The 26,232-nt window shown below is 37.3% G+C and overlaps 1 protein-coding gene across 2 annotated transcripts in view; it reads right to left on the minus strand.

The window, feature by feature from the left end:
• The window catches only part of CLPX (caseinolytic mitochondrial matrix peptidase chaperone subunit X), a 44,682-nt gene that overhangs the window by 9,545 nt on the left and 8,905 nt on the right, over positions 1–26,232 (minus strand). Inside the window, exons 4-11 of one of the 2 annotated variants that reach the window (XM_027971498.2) lie at positions 21,512–21,666; positions 16,485–16,644; positions 14,892–14,933; positions 11,260–11,436; positions 10,959–11,123; positions 10,038–10,126; positions 8,922–9,086; positions 21–320 (exon numbers count right to left, since the gene is read on the minus strand). In XM_027971498.2, coding sequence (XP_027827299.2) covers positions 21–320; positions 8,922–9,086; positions 10,038–10,126; positions 10,959–11,123; positions 11,260–11,436; positions 14,892–14,933; positions 16,485–16,644; positions 21,512–21,666 — 1,253 coding nt within the window. The remainder of the gene's footprint in view (positions 1–20; positions 321–8,921; positions 9,087–10,037; positions 10,127–10,958; positions 11,124–11,259; positions 11,437–14,891; positions 14,934–16,484; positions 16,645–21,511; positions 21,667–26,232) is intronic. The other variant, XM_027971499.2, reaches the window with a different exon arrangement.

Raw genomic sequence — 26,232 nt, forward strand, 5'->3', positions numbered from 1 at the left:
ATAAAAAGTAAAGATCTAACCTTATCCATGCTGAATAAGGCTTGGTACTGAGGGATAACAGCATTACGTGGCTCAGTTAGTATTTGTACAAGTGTCTTCTCATCTAGGCTATGCAAAGGAACTACCACAGGCAACCGTCCCACAAACTCAGGAATCATGCCAAACTCAATGAGATCTCTGGCTTCCACATGACGCAATAAACGATCTTTTTCTTCAATGTCTTGGTGAGTATTCGATTCTCCACTTCGATTGGCAAGGTCAGCAGCAGCTGCAGCCCTTCTACCTTTTCCCAGATTAGATGGTGTTCCAAATCCAAGATACTGCCAAAGAAAACACAGGTATTACAAATAACAAAATGAAGCTGCATTGTGTTCAGCATTCTACATGCATATCTCACGTGATCTTTGCAACAGAAGAAAGTATTATCATTTATATTTTACAATGAATAAAAAAGGCTTAGAGGTTAAGTACCTTAAGCTCTCATTTCTGCTAGTGGTTAACAACCAGGATTCAAACTTAGGTCTATCTGCCTTCAAAACTGAGAACCCAACCAACTCTCAGAAGAATGAATTCTAGTAAGAATAGGTAAGAACTATGAAGGGAAGTCCCTTAGAACTCAGATTATGATATAGCAGGACATTTCCCAGACCTCTCGACTAGTATAACTTCCAAAATGTGCAAGAAAGTAGAGATAGTAATTATTTTGTAACCAAAGTCAATTAATTCTGTAATACTAACAGGAGTAGAGTCTATGGAACAAGCAGTCTTACAAGTAAATTATCCACAAGCGTCTTAAGTCATTGCTAAGCATTCTATTAAAATCGTAATTTGGGGTTGCATACTATCAGATTATATGATGAGTTAGAACACTGTATGAGTTAGATTTTATAAAAGAGCATGTAAGGATGACATCAAACAAAAATGGTAACCTTGTTGCAAAAGGTTGTGTATCTACAATGTATGGACCTTGCTTTACTCAGTATAAAGAACTATACTCCAGGTAACTGTCATAGAGTTTGATTTTGATATGTCATACAACTTTTGTCAAAAGTACAAGAGAAGTACATGATATATGAGAAAACAGTCTAAGTTAATTCTAAATATTCTGTGTATGTGGACAGTGACTCTATCAGAAAGCAAAGAATTTTGCTTTCAATAATGTAAACATTAAAAAAATTTCTTTAGGATGTACCTTTCCTTTTTAAAAAAAATTTTTATTTTTTTAATATAAATTTATTTAATTGGAGGTTAATTACTTTACAATATTGTACTGGTTTTGCCGTACATCAATTGAAGGATAATTGCTTTACAGTATTCTGTTGGTCTCTACCAAACAGTAACATCAATCAGTCATAGGTTTACCCATGTCCCCTCCCACGTGAACCTCCCTCCCCACCCCATCAGGTTTTTACCGAGCCCTAGTACGAGCTCCCTGAGTCACACAGCAAATTCCCACTGGCCATCTCTTCCCATGGCCCCACTGGCCATGTTTCCATGTTACCCTCTCCGTACATCCCACCCTCTCCTTCCTCCTGCTCCAGCAGTGTCCATAAGTCTGTCCTCAGCATTTGTGTCTCCACTTCTGCTCTGCAGGAGTGCTATTGTTCAGTCACCAAGTCATGACCAACTCTTTTTTCTTTTTTTTAATTTTTAATTTTTTTTTTATTTTTAAATTTTAATATCTTTAATTCTTACATGCGTTCCCAAACATGAACCCCTCTCCCACCTCCCTCCCCATAACATCTCTCTGGGTCATCCCCATGCACCAGCCCCAAGCATGCTGCATCCTGCGTCAGACATAGACTGGCGATTCAATTCTCACATGATAGTATACATGTTAGAATGTCATTCTCCCAAATCATCCCACCCTCTCCCTCTCCCTCTGAGTCCAAAAGTCCGTTATACACATCTGTGTCTCTTTCCCTGTCTTGCATACAGGGTCGTCATTGCCATCTTCCTAAATTCCATATATATGTGTTAGTATACTGTATTGGTGTTTTTCTTTCTGGCTTACTTCACTCTGTATAATCGGCTCCAGTTTCACCCATCTTATCAGAACTGATTCAAATGAATTCTTTTTTACGGCTGAGTAATACTCCATTGTGTATATGTACCACAGCTTTCTTATCCATTCATCTGCTGATGGACATCTAGGTTGTTTCCATGTCCTGGCTATTATAAACAGGGCTGCGATGAACATTGGGGTACATGTGTCTCTTTCAATTCTGGTTTCCTCGGTGTGTATGCCCAGCAGTGGGATTGCTGGGTCATAAGGTAGTTCTATTTGCAATTTTTTAAGGAATCTCCACACTGTTCTCCATAGTGGCTGTACTAGTTTGCATTCCCACCAACAGTGTAGGAGGGTTCCCTTTTCTCCACACCCTCTCCAGCATTTATTGCTTGCAGATTTTTGGATCGCAGCCATTCTGACTGGTGTGAAGTGGTACCTCATTGTGGTTTTGATTTGCATTTCTCTAATAATGAGTGATGTTGAGCATCTTTTCATGTGTTTGTTAGCCATCCGTAACTAGAACAAATAATTTCAAGATTTGTATGGAAATACAAAAAACCTCGAATAGCCAAAGCAATCTTGAGAAAGAAGAATGGAACTGGAGGAATCAACTTGCCTGACTTCAGGCTCTACTACAAAGCCACAGTCATCAAAACAGTATGGTACTGGCACAAAGACAGACATATAGATCAATGGAACAAAATAGAAAGCCCAGAGATAAATCCACACACATATGGACATCTTATCTTTGACAAAGGAGGCAAGAATATACAATGCAGTAAAGACAATCTCTTTAACAAGTGGTGCTGGGAAAATTGGTCAACCACTTGTAAGAGAATGAAACTAGATCACTTTCTAACACCGCACACAAAAATAAACTCAAAATGGATTAAAGATCTAAATGTAAGATCAGAAACTATAAAACTCCTAGAGGAGAACATAGGCAAAACACTCTCCAACATAAATCACAGCAGGATCCTCTATGATCCACCTCCCAGAATTTTGGAAATAAAAGCAAAAATAAACAAATGGGATCTAATTAAAATTAAAAGCTTCTGCACAACAAAGGAAAATATAAGCAAGGTGAAAAGACAGCCTTCTGAATGGGAGAAAATAATAGCAAATGAAGCAACTGACAAACAACTAATCTCAAAAATATACAAGCAACTTCTGCAGCTCAATTCCAGAAAAATAAACGACCCAATCAAAAAATGGGCCACAGAACTAAATAGACATTTCTCCAAAGACATGACCAACTCTTTACAACCCCGTGGACTACAGCACGCCAGGCTTCCCTATCCCTCACCATCTCCTGGAATTTGCCCAAGTTCATGTCCATTGAATCAGTGATTCATCTTATCCTCTGTCGCTCTCTTCTCCTTCTGCCTTCAATCTTTCCCAATGTCAAGGTCTTTTCCAATGAGTCTGCTGTTGGCATCAGCTGAGCTTCAGCTTCAGCATCAGTCGTTCCAACAAATATTCAGGGTTGATTTCCTTTAGGATTGACTGGTTTGATCTCCTTGTTGTCCAAGGGACTGTCAAGAGTCTTATCCAGCACCACAATTTGAAAGCATCAATTCACTGGCACTCAGCCTTCTTTATGGCCCAACTCCCACATCTGTACATGACTACCGAAAAAATCATAGCTTTGACTACACAGAACTTGTTGGCAAAGTGATGTTTCTGCTTCTTAACAAGCTGTCTAGGCTGGTCAAGCTTTTCTTCCAAGGAGCAAGCATCCTTTAATTTCGTGGCTACAGTCACCATTCGCAGTGATTTTGGAGCCCGAGAACATAAACTTTCTGTTTCCACTGTTTCCCCCATCTATTTGCCATGAAGTGATGAGACCGGATGCCATGATCTTAGTTTTTTTTTAATACTGAGTTTTAAGCCAGCTTTTTCACTTTCCTCCTTCAGTCACATCAAGAGGTTCTTTAGTTCCTCTTCACTTTCTGCCATTAGAGTAGTATTATCCAACATATCTGAGGTTATTAATCTCTTGATTCCAGCTTATAACTCATCCAGCCTGGCATTTCGCATGATATCCTCTGCGTCTAAGTTACATAAACAGGGTAATAATAAACAGCGTTGTCATACTCCTTTCTCAATCCTGAACCAGTCAGTTGTTCCATACAAGGTTCTAACTGTTGCATACAGGTTTCTCAGGAGGCAGGTAAGATGGTTTGGTATGCCCATCTCTTTAAGAGTTTTCCACAGTTTTTATGATCCACACAGTCAAAGGCATTAGCGCAGTCAATGAAACAGAGGTAAATGTTTTTCTGGAATTCCCTTGCTTTTATGATCTAGTGAATGTTGGCAATTTGACATCTGGTTTCTCTGCCTTTTCTAAATCCAGCTTGAAGATCTAAAAGTTCTCAGTTCATGTAATGCTGAAGCCCAGCATGCAGGATTCTGAGCATGACCTTACTAGCATGGGAGATGAGTGCAATTGTCCAGTGGTTTAACATTCTTTAGTACTGCCTTTCTTAGGAACTGGGATGAGGATGGACCTTTTCCAGTCCTGTGGCCACTGATGAGTTTTCCAAATGTGCTGACATATTGAGTGCAGCACTTTGAGAGCACCATCTTTTAGGATTTTAAATAGCTCTGCTGGATTTCATCACCTCCACTAGCTTTACTGGCAGCAGTGCTTTGTAAGGCCCACTTGACTTCACACTCCAGGATGTCTGGCTCTGAGTGAGTGACCATACCAACACCATCATGGTTATCCGGGTCATTACGATCTTTTTTGTACAGTTCTTCTGTGTATTTTTTCCATCTCTTCTTGAACTCTTCTGCTTCTATTAGATCTTTACCTGTTTCTGTCCTTTATTGTGCCTATCTTTGGATGGAATGTTCCTTTGGTATTTCCAATTTTCTTAAGGAGATCTCTAGTCTTTCCTCTTCAGCTATTTTTCCTCTATTTCTTTGCACTGTTCATTGAAGAAGGCCTTCTTGTCTCTCCTTGGTATTTTCTGGAACTCTGCATTTAGTTGGATGTACCATTCCCTTTCTCCCTTGCTTTTTGCATCTCTTCTTTCTTCAGTTTTTTGTAAAGCCTCCTCAGACAATCACTTAGCTTTCTTTTCTTTTTCTTTGGGATGGTTTTGTTCACTGTCTCCTGAACAATATTACCAAGCTCTGTCCATAGTTCCACAGCCACTCTAGTTAACTAGATCTAATCCCTTGAATCTGTGCGTCACCTCCACTGTTATTCATAGGAGATTTAAGTTGTACCTGACTGGCCTATTGGTTTTCCCCTCTTTCTTGAGGTTAAGCTTGAATTTTGCAGAGAAGCTAATAATCTGAGCCACAGTCGGCTCCAAGTCTTGTTTTGCTAACTGTATACAGCTTCTCCATCTTCAGTCACAAAGAATGTAATCAATCTGATTTTGGTATTGACCATTTGGTGAAGCCCATGTGTAAGGTTTATATATATTATAAAGCATTATTACAAAACACTGGGAATATAAGCCTGAAGACAGTCCTTATCCTAACTTAAAAGTGTTTATTTATAGTGAGAACACATACAAATATATGTATTTTTTAAATTTTTTATTTTGTGTTGTTGCTGCTGCTGCTGCTAAGTCACTTCAGTCATGTCTGACTCTGTGTGACCCCATAGACAGCAGCCCACCAGGCTCCCCCGTCCCTGGGATTCTCCAGGCAAGAACACTGGAGTGGGTTGCCATTTCCTTCTCCAATGCATGAGAGTGAAAAGTGAAAGTGAAGTCGCTCAGTTGTGTCCGACTCTTAGCGACCCCATGGACTGCAGCCTACCAGGCTCCTCTGTCCATGGGATTTTCCAGGCAAGAGTACTGGAGTAGGGTACCATTGCCTTCTCCAATTTTGTATTGGGGTATAGCCAATTTTCAATGTTGTGATAGTTTAAGGAGAAGAGCAAAGGGAGTTGACCATACATATACATGTATCCATTCTCCCTCAAGCTCCCCTCACATTCAGGCTGGCACATAACACTGAGCAGAGTTCTGTATGCTATACAGTAGGGTCTTGTTGGTTATCCATTTTAAATATAGCAGTGTGTACATGTCCATCCAGATGACCCGCAGACGACACCACCCTTATGGCAGAAAGTGAAAAAGAACTAAAGAGCCTCTTGATGAAAGTGAAAGAGGAGAGTGAAAAAGTTGGCTTAAAACTCAACAATTCAAAAACAAAGATCATGGCAACCGGTGCCATCACTTCATGGCAAATAGATGGAGAAACAATGGAAACAGTGAGAGACTTTATTTTTCTTGGTCTCTAAAATCACTGCAGATGGTGACTGCAGCCATGAAATTAAAAGACACTTGCTCCTTGGAAGAAAAGCTATGAGCAACCTAGACAGCACATTAAAATGCAGAGACTACTTTGCCGACAAAGGTCTGTCTAGTCAAAGCTATGGTTTTTTCAGTGGTCATGTATGGATGTGAGAGCTGGACTATAGAGAAAGCTGAGCAATAAAGAATTGATGCTTTTGAACTGTGGTATTGGAGAAGACTCTTGAGAGTCCCTTGGACTGTAAGGAGATCCAAGCAGTCCATCCTAAAGGAAATGAGTCCTGAATATTCACTGGAAGGACTGATGCTGAAGCTGAAACTCCAATACTTTGTTCACTTGATGCAAAGAACTAACTCACTGGATAAGACCCTGATGCTGGGAAAGACTGAAGGCAAGAGGAAACAGGGACGACAGATGATGGGATGGTTGGATGCTATCACTGGCTTGATGGACATGAGTTTGAGCAAGCTCTGGGCATTGGTGATGGACAGGGAAGTCTGGCATGCTTCAGTCCATGGGGTCACAAAGAGTCAGACACAACTGAGCAACTAAACTGAACATGTCCATCCCAAACTCCCTGACTATTCCTTACCCCTATCCTCCCCTCTGGTTCGTTCTGAGTCTGAGAACACATGAAGATATTAAAGCATCATAACTGCAATGAAGGACAACTGTGCAGGAAACCTTAGCAGTGGAAAGGAAGAAAAGAGGCACAATCTGGGGAAGGAGGGTAGGAAGTGACCAAGAAAGTCCTCACAGAGGAACTGACTCATCATTTAACAGAATCTTAAAGAATGAACACATATCTGCCAACTGAACTGAGGTAGGGGAAAACATGAGCAAAGGCAATAGGTTTCATATGGTCAGGATATAGGTATATTATTTAATACTGTAAGCCTGGCTTTCAATGAGGTTTGATAAAAAAAAATAGCCAAATGGAAGTGTTTAATCCTTCATTAAATCACTGTTACAGACTCTTCCATGTCTCGGTCTTCTTTTCATAAAAATCCATCTTTTAAAATCTTTGTTTTTCATGAAGAAATTATACCCTTCCTCGTTCAGGGAATAAAAACTAGCTCATGATTTCTCCCTAATTTCATTAAGAAGTTCAAAGATAAACAGTGACTTAATTTCCACTAACTTGAAATGATGTAAACTTTCTTTCTATCCATTTCTGACCTCTTTACTAACGTTACTTTTAACTGTTCTTTTCTACATGTTTCTAGTTTCAATTTTATTTGCAAGTATGAATTATAAATAAATATAAGAACATGGTCCTTGCTTTTGGTTACAGAATTTCGAATATAGAGTTCTGTCTCCCACTCTCCCCCATCTCTTTCATACCCACACACGTGCATGTACACACGAAGAAATAATTTCTTCTAATTTTTTTAGGCTAACTTGTGCAGAATTTCAAAAGCAAGAAAAACACAAATTGATTAATATGAAAAATAAAAATCTAACCTTATCCACGCTGAATAAGGTCTGATGCTGAGAAGTAACAGCACTACATGGCTCAGCTGGTAGCCTTATAAGAGGTTTCTCCTCTAGACTATGCAAAGGAATGACCACAGGCAACTGTTCCATTAGCAGAGCTATTTTTCTTTTTTTACTACTACTAAACTAATGATGCTAAAGCTGAAACTCCAGTACTTTGGCCACCTCATGCGAAGAGTTGACTCATTGGAAAAGAGTCTGATGCTGGGAGGGATTGGGGGCAGGAGGAGAAGGGGAGGGGACGACCGAGGATGAGATGGCTGGATGGCATCACTGACTCGATGGACGTGAATCTGAGTGAACTCCGGGAGATGGTGATGGACAGGGAGGCCTGGCGTGCTGCGATTCATGGGGTCACAAAGAGTCGGACACGACTGAGCAACTGAACTGAATACCAAACTAAAAAACTCAAGTAAACTGCTACTAAACATGTAAGGCCAAGAAGACTTAAAGCAGGCAATATACAAACGAAGTGATCTATGATACATTCATTTAGGTATTATATAAACCTAAACATGTAATATAAAAGGTATCATTTGCAGCTATTATGTAAAACAAAAAAGCATGGAAAATAGGCATGTTTTGGGGGTTCTTGCCACTATGCTGGTATTTTTTATCGTAAGTAGGTACTGGGAATGAACCTTGAGGATATGAAAAAATAAATTCCAGCTAAAATCAAGGCTTATAAGAATGTGTAAGAAATATCTATAAACCAGGTGAGATCACAACCCTCCCTCAACCTCCAAACTACCTTCCTCCACTTGTGAATGTCAGCAGTGATCTATGAAGACTCTATGGGCAGGAGCAATGGAAACAAGCCCTTTATTGTGCTCTAGTGAATTGGGAAAGAGAAATGAGTAGAAATTTTATTGATTTCACAGTTACCTCAAATAATAAAAAAAACTCAATGAATATAAAAATCAAAATCAAGTCACACTTTAAAAATGCCAATATAAAGATGATATTTAGAAATCTTCCAAATCACTACTCTGAAATTTAAAAAATAACTAGGAATATATTTCTGGTATACTCTAAGAACACCTAACTGGCAGAAAGCAGATACAAGATTAGAAACTGAGGGTCTATCCTCTAATTTCAAATGCTCTCCTAGTAACCATTCAGAAAAACTTACCTTTTCATTTTTCCTCCTGCTGATGATTCTGTCCAAACCATTGAAAGCACCAGAAGCAACAAACAGAATGTTTGTTGTATCAACTTGTACAGTTTCTCCACGGAGCTTACGGGAATTCTTTTCCGGAACATTGACTATCGTGCCTTCCAACAGTTTTAATAAGCCCTAAATAAAGAAAAAATGATTTATGGCATCATCATATAAGTGTATTATTTATTATACTTTAGATAATGGGATTCAATGGGGAAAAGAATATGTGGGTATGGTCAATGAGCATAACTGAAGAACACCTCCACATTCCTATAACTAACATGAAAATCTAATATACTATCATATTTAATTATTCATAAATTTATTTAGAATAGTATAGGACTCCTGATGCATTTAGAAAACAATCAACCTCAGAGGTTGTTTTTGATGGTAAAGACATAATTCTAACATAAAGACAGAATTAGGACTCTATAAAATGTTATTCAACCACGTGGGAACATTCAAAATTTGAAAATATTTGAAGCCTTGTCTTTATACTAAAATTCTACTCTACTTTTAGTGTTAAACTTTGAGAATAGTTGTATTTTGAAATGCCTTTACAAAAAACATTATCTAGCACATTTTATATGTGTGATTGGACCTCTCTATGTCCTGGTCAAAAAACAAAAGCAATTTTCCTTACCCTGTAGTTTATGTCATAATTAGTTACCAGTAAAAAGTTAATCATTAAACCATTGTGACTTTAATTATGACTCTACAAGGAATAGAGCACTATTTTATCTTCTAACTAAGTGAAAAGAATAAAATACATGTACATAGTTCATTTATGCCTAGTTAGAATCAGAACTTTCTTCAAGCATCCTTTAGAAATGTTTAACTGGGTCTTTGTGAAATACACCAACAAAAATTAAATTTCATTCACTTCTTTAAAATATCTTTAATTTCCTAACAAAGGTAAATTTAAAATCGCCAACAGGTTTCTCTTAGGATCTGAACTTAATAGTCTGGGGAGTTTGGAGTGGGAGAAATAAAACAGAGTCTAATTGAAACCAAACGTACAATATTTGGGAGGTTGATGTATTCCCTTCCTTTTAGTGGGCTTGAACAAAATATTCAACTGCTTACTTGCTGAACGCCTTCTCCACCTACATCCCGTAACTGATGAATGCCTGGCACACTGCCAATCTTATCTACTTCATCCAGAAAGACAATTCCTATAATTTAAGGAGGATTCTATTTATAATATGAAAAAGATATATACAAGACAACCTAAGCTTTAAAAGGCTAGGTAGCTAGAGAGCAAGGTATTTAATCTTTAACACAATATATGCAATAGTTTAATACAATAAAAAAATACTGCCAACTTTTCCACACATCATTTTGTGTAAACATTTTATAATTTATTCTTACATCATTTGGGTAAAAATAACGCTTGGGTTAGATTACCAATTCTCTACGACTATTATAGTTAGCTACCCCGCTAATGTTTTCAGGTTCTTTATTCTAAGAAGCAGAGACAGAGGTACAGTGTGAAAGCAAAAGGTGGATACAGGGCTGGTACTAGCTAAACTTCAGCTTATTTTTTCCATCTATATTCTTGTCCTAAAGGAATTTAGACAGGAAGCTGTCAAGCTCTTCATGTAAACAAGGAGAGATGATACAGAAGGAAAGGAGAAATGGAGCATCTATGACACTCCCTAGGTAGATAAGTTAATATGTTGCTATATACATCTTGCGCTCTCTTGCACTTGTCTTTTTCCCCTCCCTCAACCCATTTCAGCATTAGGAGTCTGGAGGAAAGTTAGAACACAGTGGAATAAATAATTTGGCCTGTTTTCACTCTAGTAATATTGCCAACTTATGACAATAAGACAAAGCAAACTTTGTGGCCCTCAGTCAGTATGCTAGAAAACTTAAACATAGCTACTTTTATATAGTTATTGAATTTGACTCTTTGACTCAAAACAAAAAATATATTATCTCTTGCTATTAGACTGCTTCCTCAACAGACTATATCTAAGGACAGACAAACTTGCTGAAACATACCTTGTTGTGCTTTTTCTACATTATAATTGGCATCTTGGAGCAGCTTGGCAATCACAGATTCAATATCTTCACCTACATATCCAGCCTGAGTCAAAGTGGTACAGTCACAGATGGCAAAAGGGACATCAAGGCATTTAGCTAGAGTTTGTGCCAGAAGAGTTTTACCTATAAATAGAAACAGAAACAATGGGCCTTCAGTTTTCTTAAGAGTGAGAATCCCCCAGTCATAAGACACAGCTTACAGAGTCATCTATATTCTATTTTCTTAAATGAGTGGTAAATTTTTAAGTAAGTTATTTACCTGACCCAGTTGGTCCAAGCAGCAAAATATTACTCTTTTCAAGTTTGATGTCATCGTGGGAAGAATCCAATACTTCACCTCCTCGTTTTTCCTGAGGTATTTGTTGATTTACCTGTTGCTGCACTGATGCTCCTAAAGCATTACCATGTGGACTAATTCCAGCAATCTGAAGTAACTCTGAAAAAATGCCAAAGGTATTAGAGCTTCATTTGCTTTCACTTGAAAAAATGCCCAATAAAACCTTACATCTAAAACCAATACTTATTTAGAAAAAAATAAGTAAATATTCTGACATTTTTTTGTCTTACCTAAAAGGGAAGGAAGTCTCAAATTATCTAATGACAAATGTGTAATACATGATGATTATTCATAGAACCTCAAGCAAAGGAAATGTATTCTTTTTACCTTATTTATATAAACTTGTATGAAGAATATCCTTTTACTGAAAAGAAGGCAGTATAACAGGAGGAGAACAGTGTCAGGAGTCAGAAAGCTTCAGAAATTTGGTCCTTTCTTTGCCTCTGAATAGCTACATGATCCTGAGCTATGTCATCATATACACTTTGTGTTTCTGTGCCCTAATCTCTAAAATGGCTAACACCTGCCCTCTCAATTTTAAACACATGACTGGAGGTTTAAGAACAAAATGCAATTGATTTAGAGGCACTCTGAAAGACAAAGGTATATGTACATATATGTGTACAAATGAAAAGAAACAGTGTTGTAGAGAAAGGATAAAACATTGAAAACTGAGGAATAGAAAGCTTGGGTTCTAGTCTCAGCTCTATCACAGGAACACAGCAAGTCACTTGGCTTTACTGAGCCTGCTTCCTTAGTGAACTACTCTACAATCTCTTCCACACTTAAAAATGATGCTGTGAGTCTACCAGAGAAACCAAGTATGGTACGACTCAATATCCCTGGCCCTACCTGAATTTCTGATTTTACAGGATCTCAACTGGATCACTGAATTTCCTTTAGCAGACATACAATGTTAATTATACGGGAATTATAGTGCTGGTGAACTAAGAGTTTATCAGCTGGATCCCTTTAAAAAAAATCTTTTTCTCCCCCTCTCAGCTAAGGAAAGAATCCCAATACTCTTTTGAACTAGCTATATTTGTAAATATCCACATTGCTCCTGGCTCTCAGCATTTAAGGTACCTGGGCTCATATCATATGTCTATATTTTCTAGATTTAGTTGTAGCTTGTTTCTATCAGTATTTTCCAATGCTTTATTATTTTAAGCAAACCAACAGACAGATCTTTGGCAAACATACTACTGAAATTCTGTTCCATCTGGCTGTCATTTTCAAACTATCTTTGGGTCACACCCTTTGGTAAAGGGTTATTCTCTTCACCAAGAATAACAGGCATTAAATAAATATTTGAATTTAATTAAACTGTACTACATTTGAGGGTTAATGGTCAGTGAATAATTCACAATGCTATGCCTCATTACAATTCACATCAGGTTAAAAAAAAGGCAGTCTTCAGTTAGCTAGCTATTATCCCCTGCCAAACAAAAAAAAAAAAAGAAAACTTTTTTTTTTTTTTTTTAAATTTCAGCAAAATCTAGTTTGGAATTCTGACAGTATAAGGAGGTGCTTGGCTGAAGAATAGGTCTGCCCAATGGGGAAAGATGATTTAGGTAACTTGAACAAAATTGTAAGAAGCATATTACCTACAGTGGAATCACATGACACACATGTTCAACTTTATGATTTAAGTTTTTTAAAAAAGAGGAATACAGAACAAATGATTTTGTCATTCCATTTATGAAAATATGCCCCAGGGTAAACTTGAGAAAACACCCCTGTTCTTTCAGTTAAGTCTCTGTTTGTGCACATCTCTTATTGCCTAAGCAGCTCTTTACAATAAGGACTACTGAGTAAGCAGGCTAGACTAGTTAGTTGTATGGAGCAATAGGGCCCTGGGCAAAACTTCACATTTCTGTCCTTCAACTTTCTTACATGTAAAATGGTGGTGAAAATAATCATTTCTGTCTCATAGGCTTGGGGAAGATGAAATAAGTATATACGTGTAAAATGCTTAAAGCAGTGCCTGGCAGATAGTTTTACATGTGCTTTGAAAGAATTTACTGTTAGTATTACTATTTTCCTAGTGTGTAAGTATCTGTATAACACAGCCCTCATACGCAAGCCAACTAGTTCATCTGGTATTTAACATCAGAAAAATTTATGTTCCACTGATGAGGTGAAGAAACCATCAGTCTTAAAATGTTAAAGAGACACATGCTGATCTCTAACATGTGATTTTCAAAGGAATTTCCAAGAATATTTTAATTATATATGACTTTAGCCCAATGTCCTAACATTAGAACCTAATACCCCACATAGGAGAAGACTAAATTATACATGAAAGTAAATTCTACACAAGCTCTAAAAATATTAATTTCTAAGCCAATCAATATAAGTAATTACAAATTATTTTGCTTACATCCTTAAATACTATTACTTGTTAACATTTGTATTAAATCACTACGATAGACTTTACTAATTCATACTAGTTTCACCAGCCACCTGCCCAAAATTATGAATATATAATAACAGCATATTTTATTACATGTAATAAATTTTACATGGAGAAGGAAATGGCAACACACTCCAGTGTTCTTGCCTGGAGAATCCCAGGGACGGGGAAGCCTGGTGGGCTGCCGTCTATGGGGTCACACAGAGTCGGACATGACTGAAGTGATTTAGCAAAAAATAAATTTTATGCCAGAGTTGCTGAACTCATTATGTTCTCATGGCTCATCCTGAATATACAGTACAATATTCTGATGTTCAAATATTAGATGTGTAATACTGTTTGGTTCAAAGGCAAATGTAAACTTATCAAACTTATAAGCGAAAAATGTTCACAATGGTTTATCTATTATTTTTTGTCTTTTGTGACAACATGAATCTTTTTATGGTAACTTTGGAACCTTCACCCTTTCTTTGTGTAGCAGCTATCTCCACCTCCAAAGAAATGAGTGCAAGACATCAGAATGGCCACTATCATTGGCTTATCATGTCATTCCATACCCTCCATCAGACCTCCTGATGATTTTAGGGGCAGTCTAGAGCTCTCAGTAGTGAGCTAGAGGTTATGCATAATTTGTAAGCCTACACTAAGTTTCATAAACACCAAAAAATAATGTAGTTTCTGGCAAAGAATAGCTGAAAGATAATACACCTCCCTTAAAATCTGTCACTTACAGGCAGATCAACTTTAACTGTATTCTTTTTAAGGAAAAAAAAAGGATACAACATTCAAGGTACAAATTTTAAAAAATACTACTTCTGTAAAAGTGCAGATCTAGATTTATAGAGAAAAACTACATATAATACTTATTTCTTTATGTTATAAGAAATATCACAATAGAAAAGATAAAATCAAATATCTAAAACAACCCAACATCTATTAACTACACAAATTAGCTATAAAACTGTTTCAAAGTTATATATGCCATGTATAACAAACAAGTTTAGATAATATACGATGCCTTTCTTAGTAATACACAAACAAGTACATATCTATCACAACTAGTGCTGACAAACTTCACTGAGGTAAATCTAAAAAGGAAGAGTGACTGCAGAGGAGGACCTGAAGAGAGGTCACTTACTTGTAAATCTGTACTCATCCTCCCGTCTTCTTATTTCTAACTCTAAGAAAGAGGATGAAAATGGCAACATGAAAATATTATATATTTGCTTAATTTAGGGGAACAAACAAGGAGTATTCCACTTCTTGCCCTCTTCCAAATATAAAGAATATGTTCATTAATGTTTTTTAGCTTTCTATAAATTATGAAAGAATTTATATGCTACCTCTTTTCTGTATTAAAAAAAAAACAAACATGCTTAATGATGGCTGTATAGTTGCTAATATTCACATTTGTCAAATACAAAGTTGCTATTTTAAGAAAAGAAATGTAGTAATTTAAGTCTTCAATAAGAATTTAAACCCCACATTATAAAGACCATATAACCATTTGCTTTTCCAGCACCTAGAAGAGTTTAACTTTAATTTGTTGACTGAAGGAATCAGAAAAAATTATTTTGCTCCATGACCAAACAACAATATTCGGACCTTATAAGTCATAAAGGTTCCAAGTCCTTCATCAGTTACTATGATTATACTTTCTAAAAAAGTAATTGATTCTACTATGTAAATATTTTGCAGTAAGTTCAAGCAGTGAACAAGTGTCTTCATTAAGGCAATAAATTATATATTAATACCTACTAAAAGTAATTTAATTCTAAAAGTACTTAGCAAAACTCCATAAAATTATAACATAGCTAAAAGAATGTAAACAATAGATATCTGTAGGACAACTCCAAAATTACAGCTCCCTAGCCAAAAAAAAAACAAAAACCCTTATTTAATTTTACTGTAGTCATAGTTTTTTAAATAAAATCATTCTGTTAATATAACATATACATTGTCCATAGTAAATTGACATTACACAGTATATTGGTGCATTAGAATCTATCATTAATAGGAACTATACTTTGAATCACTTATAAATTTGCCCTGAACCTTGCACTGTGTAGCTGAGGCCAAAACGGAAAGAGCGCTGAATATGTTCTGTAAGACGTACCATTTCCATATATCTCTGACTTAGGAAAATTAAATTCTGTGTCCTGAACCCAAAAGAGAAGAACTCAAGAGTTGTATACAGAACACTGCAATGATCTAGTCAACAAGACCTGTGGTCAAGCCTACAACTCAAAAATGATGTCTCAATTTGTACACGAGAACCTAAGCGCATATACCTGAAAATAAAATTTTAAGAAGTAATACTTAACAAGTTAACAGACTCTGGTATTTTCTACTCACACTTACTAACTCTCTCTCTCTTTTTTTTTTAATCTCTATTGAATTTGTTACAATATTGCTTCGTTTTATGTTTTGCTTTTTTGTCCACAAGGCATGTGGGATCTTAGTTCCCTGATGAGGGTTCGAACCTAAACCCCCTGCATTGGAAGGCAAAGTCTTAACCACTGGACCACCAGGGAAGTCCCCTAACTGTCTTTTTTAAATGCTGTTGGAAATGAACTGGAATGATTTCATGAACCACTAACGGGAAGCAACCTGCATTTTGAAAAATGTTGTACTGTACTAAAAGTATTTTAACACAAAAGCAAAGAGTTGCAAATAAGGATTACCTCTAAGCACAGGAATCTCTATTTTGGTCAGTTATCAAAACACTAACCTCTAGGTGTTAATGATGTCTGCTTCTCAACTTCTGCCTGCTGTCTCAGATTAGCTGGGATATTATTATATATTCTCTTGTAATGATTGTATACAGCAACTGAAAGCACCTTCTTGGCAAACGACTGGCCAACAACGTACTTGTCGAGGTAGTTATAAATCTGAAAAATGATTAGAAATGAACAATTTACTGTGAATCATCACAATATACACACATTAAATACTGAGCACATTTGTTTTTTGGCTGCACTGCATAGCATAAGAACTTTCCCTACCACGGATGGAACCTGTGTCCCCTGCAGTGGAGTGCAGAGTTCACCACGGGACCACAGGAAAGTCCTATATACTGAACTCACTTGCTTACAGTTTTAAATTTGAACAAAGACTCTCATTTAAAACAAAATGCCAAGGGCATGATCCATTATGCAGCAATGATTTCAGAGGCTCCAAATCTTAAAGATACAACACACCATTCATTTGTTCTCTAGCTTAACAAAGTATTCTTGTACTTTTCCAATGCTATGCCAGTTTCTATTCTATAAACAATGCCAATGATCCTAATTTTTGAAAGTTAAAGTCAATTAGAATACCTACACTTGCTACCATGGGTCTAAAGCTGTTATCTTTAATGAAATCAATTTAAGAAAATTTTACACCTCTTTCAATCATATGAATAATATTCTTCACAAAGATTACATCATAAAACTAATTTTTTCAAAATAGGAAAGATATAAGCATCTGAATGGAGAGTTCCAAAGAATAGCAAGAAGAGATAAGTAAGCCTTCTTCAGCGATCAATGCAAAGAAATAGAGGAAAACAACAGAATGGGAAAGACTAGAGATCTCTTCAAGAAAATTAGAGATACCAAGGGAACATTTCATGCAAAGATGGGCTCAATGAAGGACAGAAATGGTCTGGACCTAATAGAAGCAGAAGATATTAAGCAGAGGTGGCAAGAATACACAGAAGAACTGTACAAAAAAGATCTTCACGACCCAGATAATCATGATGATGTGATCACTCATCTAGAGCCAGACATCTTGGAATGTGAAGTCAAGTAGGCCTTAGGAAGCGTCACTATGAACAAAGTTAGTGCAGGTGATGGAATTGCAGCTGTGCTGTTTCAAATCCTGAAAGATGATGCTGTGAAAGTGCTGCACTCAATATGCCAGCAAATTTGGAAAACTCAGCAGTGGCCATAGGACTGGGAAAGGTCAGTTTTCATTCCAATTCCAAAGAAAGGCAATGCCAAAGAATGCTCAAACTACCGCACAAGTGCACTCATCTCACATGCTAGTAAAGTAATGCTCAAAATTCTCCAAGCCAGGCTTCAGCAATACGTGAACCGTGAACTTCCAGATGTTCCAGCTAGTTTCAGAAAAGGCAGAGGAACCAGAGATCAAATTGCCAACATCCGCTGGATCATGGAAAAAACAAGAGAGTTCCAGAAAACATCTATTTCTGCTTTATTGACTATGCCAAAGCCTTTAACTGTGTGGGTCACAACAAACTGTGGAAAATTCTGAAAGAGATGGGAATACCAGACCACCTGACCTGCCTCTTGAGAAATCTGTATGCAGGTCAGGAAGCAACAGTTAGAACTGGACATGGAACAACAGACTGGTTCCAAATAGGAAAAGGAGTACATCAAGGCTGTATACTGTCACCCTGCTTGTTTAACTTCTATGCAGAGTACATCATGAGAAACACTGCACTGGAAGAAACACAAGCTGGAATCAAGACTGCCAGGAGAAATATCAATAACCTCAGATATGCAGATGACACCACCCTTATGGCAGAAAGTGAAGAGGAGCTAAAAAGCCTCTTGATGAAAGTGAAAGAGGAGAGTGAAAAAGTTGGCTTAAAGCTCAACATTCAGAAAACGAAGATCACGGCATCTGGTCCCATCACTTCATGGGAAATAAATGGGGAAACAGTGGAAACAGTGTCAGACTTTATTTTTTTGGGCTCCAAAATCACTGCAGATGGTGACTGCAGCCATGAAATTAAAAGATGCTTACTCCTTGGAAGAAAAGTTATGACCAACCTAGATAGTATATTCAAAAGCAGAGACATTACTTTGCTGACTAAGTTCCATCTAGTCAAGGCTATGGTTTTTCCTATGGTCATGTATGGATGTGAGAGTTGGACTGTGAAGAAGGCTGAGCGCTGAAGAATTGATGCTTTTGAACTGTGGTGTTGAAGAAGACTCTGGAGAGTCCCTTGGACTGCAAGGAGATCCAAGCAGTCCATTCTGAAGGAGATCAGCCCTGGGATTTCTTTGGAAGGAATGATGCTAAAGCTGAAGCTCCAGTACTTTGGCCACCTCATGCGAAGAGTTGACTCACTGGAAAAGACTCTGATGCTGGGAGGGATTGGGGGCAGGAGGAGAAGGGGACGACAGAGGATGAGATGGCTGGATGGCATCACTGACTCAATGGACGTGAGTCTGAGTGAACTCTGGGAGTTGGTGATGGACAGGGAGGCCTGGTGTGCTGCGATTCATGGTGTCGCAGAGTCGGACACGACTGAGCGACTGAACTGAACTTTTTCAAAATAGGCATTCAGTTCAGCTCAGCCGCTCAGTCATGTCCGACTCTGCAACCCCATGGACTACAGCACGCCAGGCTTCCCTGTCCGTCACCAACTCCCGGAGCTTGCTCAAACTCATGTCCATCGAGGGGGTGATGCTATCCAACCATCTCCTCCTCTGTCGTCCCCTTCTCCTCCTGCCCTCAATCTTTCCCAGCATCAGGGACTTTTCCAATGAGTCAGTTCTTCGCATCAGGTGGCCAAAGTGTTGCAGTTTCAGCTTCAGCATTAGTCCTTCCAATGAATATTCAGGACTTATGTCCCTTAGGATTGACTGGCTGGATCTCCTTGCAGTCCAAGCGACTCTCAAGAATCTTCCCCAACACCACAGTTCAAAAGCATCAATTCTTCGGTGCTCAGCTTTTTTTTTTTTTTTTTTCCAGCTTTCTTTATAGTCCAACTCTCACATCCATACATGACTACTGGAAAAACCATAGCTCTGACTAGACAGACTTTTGTTGGCAAAATGATTCTCTGCTTTTTAATATGCTGTCTAGGTTGCTCATAGCTTTTCTTCCAAGGAGCAAGTGTCTTTTAATTTCATGGCTGCAGTCACCGTTCACAGTGATTTTGGAGCCCAAGAAAATAAAGTCTGTCACTGTTTCCATTGTTTCTCCATCTACTTGCCATGAAGTGATGGGACCTGATGCCATGATCGTAGTTTTCTGAATGTTGAGTTTTAAGCCAGCTTTTTCAGTCTCCTCTTTCACTTTCATCAAGAGGTCCTTTAGTTCTTCTTCGCTTTCTGCCGTAAGGGTGGTATCACCTGCATATCTGAGGTTATTGATATTTCTCCCACAGTCTTGATTCCAGCTTTTGCTTCATCCAGCTTGGCATTTCACATGATGTACTCTGCATGTAAGTTAAATAAGCAGGGTGACAATATAGAGCCGTAACTTACTCCTTTCCCAATCTGGAACTAGTCTGTTGTTCCATATCCAGTTCTAACTGCTGCTTCTTGACCTGCATACAGATTTCTCAGGAGGCAGGTAAGGTGGTCTGGTATCCCTATCTCTTTAAAAATTTTTAAGAATAAAATAGGTATTATATACTCAAAAATCATTATACCACCTGTATCAAATGTGATTTAATACTCACAAACATTTAGCTTTTTCTCAGATATTAACTTTAAAGCTATACATTTATCTAAATGGCAATCTAAAACTCTTATTCTTGGTAGAAACTAAAGCTCTATATGTAATTTGGTTATTGCCAATGGCTTAGCACCTAGAGTTTATTCTTTCAGCTTTTAGTTAACAGAAGTTAACTGCTAATATTCACCAACTCCTGAAAAGAGTTATTTTCTAGAACTTTATTCTCTAGAACTCCGACTCAGATTCTGGAGTCTATACAAATTAGTGAGGAACATAAAGCTTCACAGCTGTATTTTCCTTTACTTTATTTTTACATAACAAATTCTATAATGGTTGACCATATATACGTTGTTATGGTTTTTAACAGATGCTTCCCTGGTGGCTCAGATGGTAAAGTGTCTGCCTACAATGCGGGAGACCCGGGTTCGATCCCCGGGTCGGGAAGATCCCCTAGAAAAGGAAATGGCAACCCACTCCAGTATTCTTGCCTGGAAAATCCCATGGATGGAGCCTGGTAGGCTACAGTCCATGGGGTCGCAAAGAGTCAGGCATGACTGAGCGACTTCACTTCACTACTTCACTTCATGGTTTTTAAAAATCATCATTCTTCGTCAATTACACCCACAATTTAGCACATTTGCAGAAACAAATGCGCTGGTATCTCAACAGTCAAAGAAAGCAGAGGGTGAGAAATAGCAAGACTGCAAACACCACCTGAGATATGGTCAGAGATAATAACACAGCCCAGAAGCAGGGCTCCTCCTTCTCAGAAAGTACACGCCAAGTACCCAGTGAAGCTGGTGGTATACTCTGCTGTGTCTCACACGGCTAAATCACAATCCACCTGAGACTTCAAGAAAGAGCTGACACCATAAAAGTCACAGTGTTATACAGGAGTGCCCTGGCACATTGGTCATGAAAAAATACTTGCTTCTATTGTTAGCCTGAGGCTGTTTTACTTGTAGTAAAGTAGATTAATTTAAGAGGGAAAAACTACAGGCTGCTGTTATTTAGGGATCCAAACTAACAAAAACAAATCCCCAGCTGTTCTATTTTAAGGATATCATTTTAGATTAACTTAGTATTAACACTAATAATCATCAGCTGTATTTCATTGCTATGAATACAGTAATCATGATATGGGAAAACAGCAATGGACCCCATACCTAAATTTCAAGTATCAAATATCAGTAACAATTCAGCCAGACACAGCCTATATTATAAAGAACTTACAAAACTTGTTTAGATGCTAGTATTAAGATTCAATATAAACTGGAGAGAGGGGAAGCAGTGAAATGTTTTCAAGATAAAATGTTTATGACACTGAGCGAGGACTTATACCTTCTTGGGGGGAGGAGGCGGTTTCTGTTGGAATGCCAATTTTACAGCTTCTGCTGCTGATTCAGGTTCTTTAATTATGCTTTTCTTTGAGTCTGCTTCTGATAACACAACAAAAAAATGATGACATTTTTCACACTTCACAAAGCGGGTGGATGCTGTAAAAGGACAGAGAAAAATAATTCAAATACTATTTAACTTTAAAGACTCATTGAAAATTGAAACCTATGTATACTTGACGAAAAACTTGCAGTTCACTCCACTAGCCACAACAGCCAGCCTAATTTGTACCTAAAATAGCTGATAAATCTGAGTTCAGTAAACTACATTCTATTCATTTCAGCTAGGTGTGACAGATTTTATCTAGAGAAAAGATTGGCTGAAATTCTTTCGACTTCTCCATTCACTAAAGTTTTGGGTTTTTCTTTTGGAGGGGGGTGTGTACTGCGCAGTTCCGGACATCTTAGTTCCCCGGCAAAGGACTGAACCCGGACCCTTGGCAGTGAAAGTGGGGTGTCATCTAACCATTAACAGGGAATTCGCCCTAAAGTTAATTTTAAAAACCACTATATTAAGTAATTATTTTATTCAAATACTAGAATGAATAAACTGTGGGTAAAAAGTAAAGTACAAATAAATTAATCTGTAATAAAATTAACATTTTACTACAAAAAATTACAAACACACAAAAGTTGAAAGACAAAAATCCATTTTAATCCCTAAAAAATGTAAAATATATATATATATTCTTAAGGTTCTTTTCAAACCTGTGAGCATTTCTAAGACCTTGACTTGGTAAATATATAAAACTATCTTATACCTTTCTTCTTATCTTTATTCCACTAATTCCTATTTCTTTGACCTAAAAACCACTAAGAAACTGGGACTTCCCTGGTAGTCCAGGGGTTAAGAATCTGCCTTGCAATGCAGGCTCAATCCCCGGTCATGGAAGTAAGATCCCACATGTCATGGAGAAACTAAGCCCATGCACCACAACTGGAGAGTCAAGATCCCATGTGACTGAAAAGATGCTCAAAATCACTCATTATTAGAGAAATGCAAATCAAAACCACAATGAGGTACCACTTCACACCAGTCAGAATGTCTGCGATCCAAAAATCTGCAAGCAATAAATGCTGGAGAGGGTGTGGAGAAAAGGGAACCCTCCTACACCGTTGGTGGGAATGCAAACTAGTGCAACCACTATGGAAAACAGTGTGGAGATTCCTTAAAAAATTGCAAATAGAACTGCCATATGACCCAGCAATCCCACTGCTGGGCATACACACCGAGGAAACCAGAATTGAAAGAGACATGTGTACCCCAATGTTCATTGCAGCACTGTTTATAATAGCCAGGACATGGAAACAACCTAGATGTCCATCAGCAGATGAATGGATAAGAAAGCTGTGGTACATATACACAATGGAGTATTACTCAGCCATTAAAAAGAATACATTTGAATCAGTTCTGTTGAGATGGATGAAACTGGAGCGGATTATACAGAGTGAAGTAAGCCAGAAAGAAAAACATCAATACAGTATACTAACACATATATATGGAATTTAGAAAGATGGCAATGATGACCCTGTATGCAAGACAGCAAAAAAGACACAGATGTGTATAGCGGACTTTTGGACTCAGAGGGAGAGGGAGAGGGTGGGATGATTTGGGAGAATGGCATTGAAACATGTATACTATCACGTAAGAATTGAATCACCAGTCTATGTCCAATGCAGGATACAGCATGCTTGGGGCTGGTGCACAGGGATGACCCAGAGGGATGTTGTGGGGAGGGAGGCGGGAGGGGGGTTCATGTTTGGGATCGCGTATACACCCGTGGTGGATTCATGTCAATGTATGGCAAAACCAATACAGTATTGTAAAGTAAAGTAAAAATAAAAATTAAACAAAAAGATCCCATGTGATGCAACACAGACCCCATATGCTGCAACTAAGACCCAACACAGTCAAATAAATAAATATTTTTGAAAAGCTAAGAAACTAACAAAATATAATCATACAGCTTTTGGAAATAGCACAGGGCAGTTAAAAGTGAAGATGAAACAGGTTTCTCAATGCCAAGGCATCAGCTATAGATATCTTGTGTTTAAAACAAAAGTGATTTCCTCTTTTCTCTCTTTTAGGATACAGGCACATATTCTTAATCTTCTCCAAGACTAATTCCACTAATGGTAACCAAGAACCTCAGAAAGCAGCATGGTAGAGAATCCTATACAGACTATCAACAGATTCAGAGCAAAATATACACAAGAATTAGTCACATGTTGGTAAGTCTAGTAATATATTTTTGTGTTACGTTTGTGTAACCTAACTAAACAGGTAAAAAAGCAAAGAAAAATGATTTTTAAAACTATGGGAATCTCTGCCTTTGGAAATATTGTAACTACCTATCCATAGATTACAAAAAAACTGCACTGACTGGCAAGCACACCTCCATCTTCACAAAATAATCAAAGTTTAAAAAAAAATAGACCACTCCACATTTAAAAAATAAATTTATTTATGAATTCAACCAATTTAATTATTACATATCTGCTCTTAAACAAAAAGCCAATCAAAAATATACATTCTGGACAAATTCTAGCCACAAATTTTAAACTAGATGAGGGATCACGTGTGTATTCCATTTACCAATCACCTAGTAAGGCTTCCCTAAAGAAAAAGATCAAGCTATTTCAAGTACTTTTGATTAACACAAGTCAAAATTTATTATCACCAATTCCCATCAATGGAAAAGACAGAGGCTTTATGTTATGACCAGGCACCAATTAGTAACTGTTACTGATGGTAGTAAACAGGGCAAGGATTAAAGGGCAGGGAAGCCTCTAGTCTAGTTCAGGCTGTGTCACCGGAAAATCTGGCCTGAGAACACGAGAACGAAATAGTTCTCTGAAGAAATTAGGTCAAAGGGAAAGAGAAATACTGACAGAAACATTCCTCTTTGCTTATTCCTCACTCCTCCTTGAAGGGTTGCTTAAATTCTACCTGAATATTTGTAGTACTGTTTTACACTGAAACACATTCAACATTATCCAGGTTCAACTTGTCAAAATGCTATTTCAGAAAAACAAGTAAACAAGCATTGCAATACATATTTTTTATTCCTAAAACAAGGGGCAAAATCTGATTTTGTTAAATTTTCAGGGGATAAATAAAACTCCTTCCTTTAAATGATTACTACAGGTATTCTATATTCCTTTACAAACAGAATACTGATGCCAATAAACATGCTTGTATAGTATATCAACAACAGAAGAAAGATTATCTTAGTAAAAACCTTTTCAGGATATTTGTTTAAATCAAAGTTCTTCATAATTCTGAAAAAGTTTCAGGGTCAAATATAAACTCTCCAAGCCACTGCATAAAAGTTTACCCTCACTCAATGAGACACATAATTACAGTAAGCCTTCAAAAAGTATTACATACATAAGCATAAAAACTAAAAGCTCCATCCAAAAGCAACAGAACATGCAGTATGATTCTGTTTAAATGAAATACAAAAACAGGCAAAACCAATCTCTAGTGATGAAGGTCAAGGCAGTGGGTGCATTGGGGGAAGAGAGGTTAGTGACTGTGAAAGAACATGAGGGAGCCTTCTGGGGTGCTGCAAATACTGGCATGCACATCCATCACACTGTACATTCAGAATCCATGCGTTTTCTTTCCTTTTCTGTATATAAATTATCCCTCAATTTCCCCCTTGAGTTAAATAAGAAACAAATTTTTTAAAAATCCCAAGAAAAGCCCAAAATAAAAAACCCCATAACTTAAGGCTCTACCTTAAATAAAACTAGGGACACTATTCATAAAGTTATTTTTTTTAAGGGGAAAAAAAAGGGCAAAGAAAAAATTAATATATATACTTATAACCAACAATCTTAGATATTATTTTAATTTCTGATGATTTTCTAAATATTCATAATGGACTGACAGAAATGGTATTTCATTTCAACAAAGTCAGTCAAGCAACAGTAATACCACTATAAGAAAACAGAAAAATCACTATAAACATATTTGTGAGAGGAAATATGTACAGGAAGATCAAGGAGCTAAGAACAGCTTTTACATTTAAAAATCGATAATGAAAGTTAATGAAATTCAAATTTCAGTGTTATGCACAAAACGTTATTGGAACACAGCCGATTTCACTTCTTTACACTGTCTATGGTTGCTTTCGAACAGTAACAACAAATGAGAAAAGTCCCAACAGAGGCAATGCGGCCCATAAAGTCTAAAATATTTACTACTTGGTCTTTATAGTAAAAGTTAACTGACTCCTATATAGCATTTAAAAATAAAGAACTACCCATAGGATAAGAAAAATATTTGCAGATCACGAATCTAGATAAGGGCCCAGTATTCAGAATAAATAATTCTTCCACCTCAACAATAAACAGATAACCCCCACACACAAAAAAAGAAAAAGAAAACTCAACCTAAAAATGGACAGAAAGTCTTCTCCAAAGAAGACATACAAATGGTCAATAAGCACATGAAAAGATATTTAACATCTAGTCATTAGGGAAATGTAGATCACGACCATGATGAGATATTAATACCACTTTCTATTCCTATGATGGATGGCTATAATAAAAAAAGAGAAACCAGTGTTGGGGATGTAAAGAAATTAGAACCCTTACACCTACCTTGTTAGTGGGGATGTAAAACGGTACAGCATCTATGTGCTGTACTGTGCTTAG

The sequence above is a fragment of the Ovis aries genome, chromosome 7 (genome assembly GCF_016772045.2).
Source record: "Ovis aries strain OAR_USU_Benz2616 breed Rambouillet chromosome 7, ARS-UI_Ramb_v3.0, whole genome shotgun sequence".
NCBI classification, from domain to species: domain Eukaryota; kingdom Metazoa; phylum Chordata; class Mammalia; order Artiodactyla; family Bovidae; genus Ovis; species Ovis aries.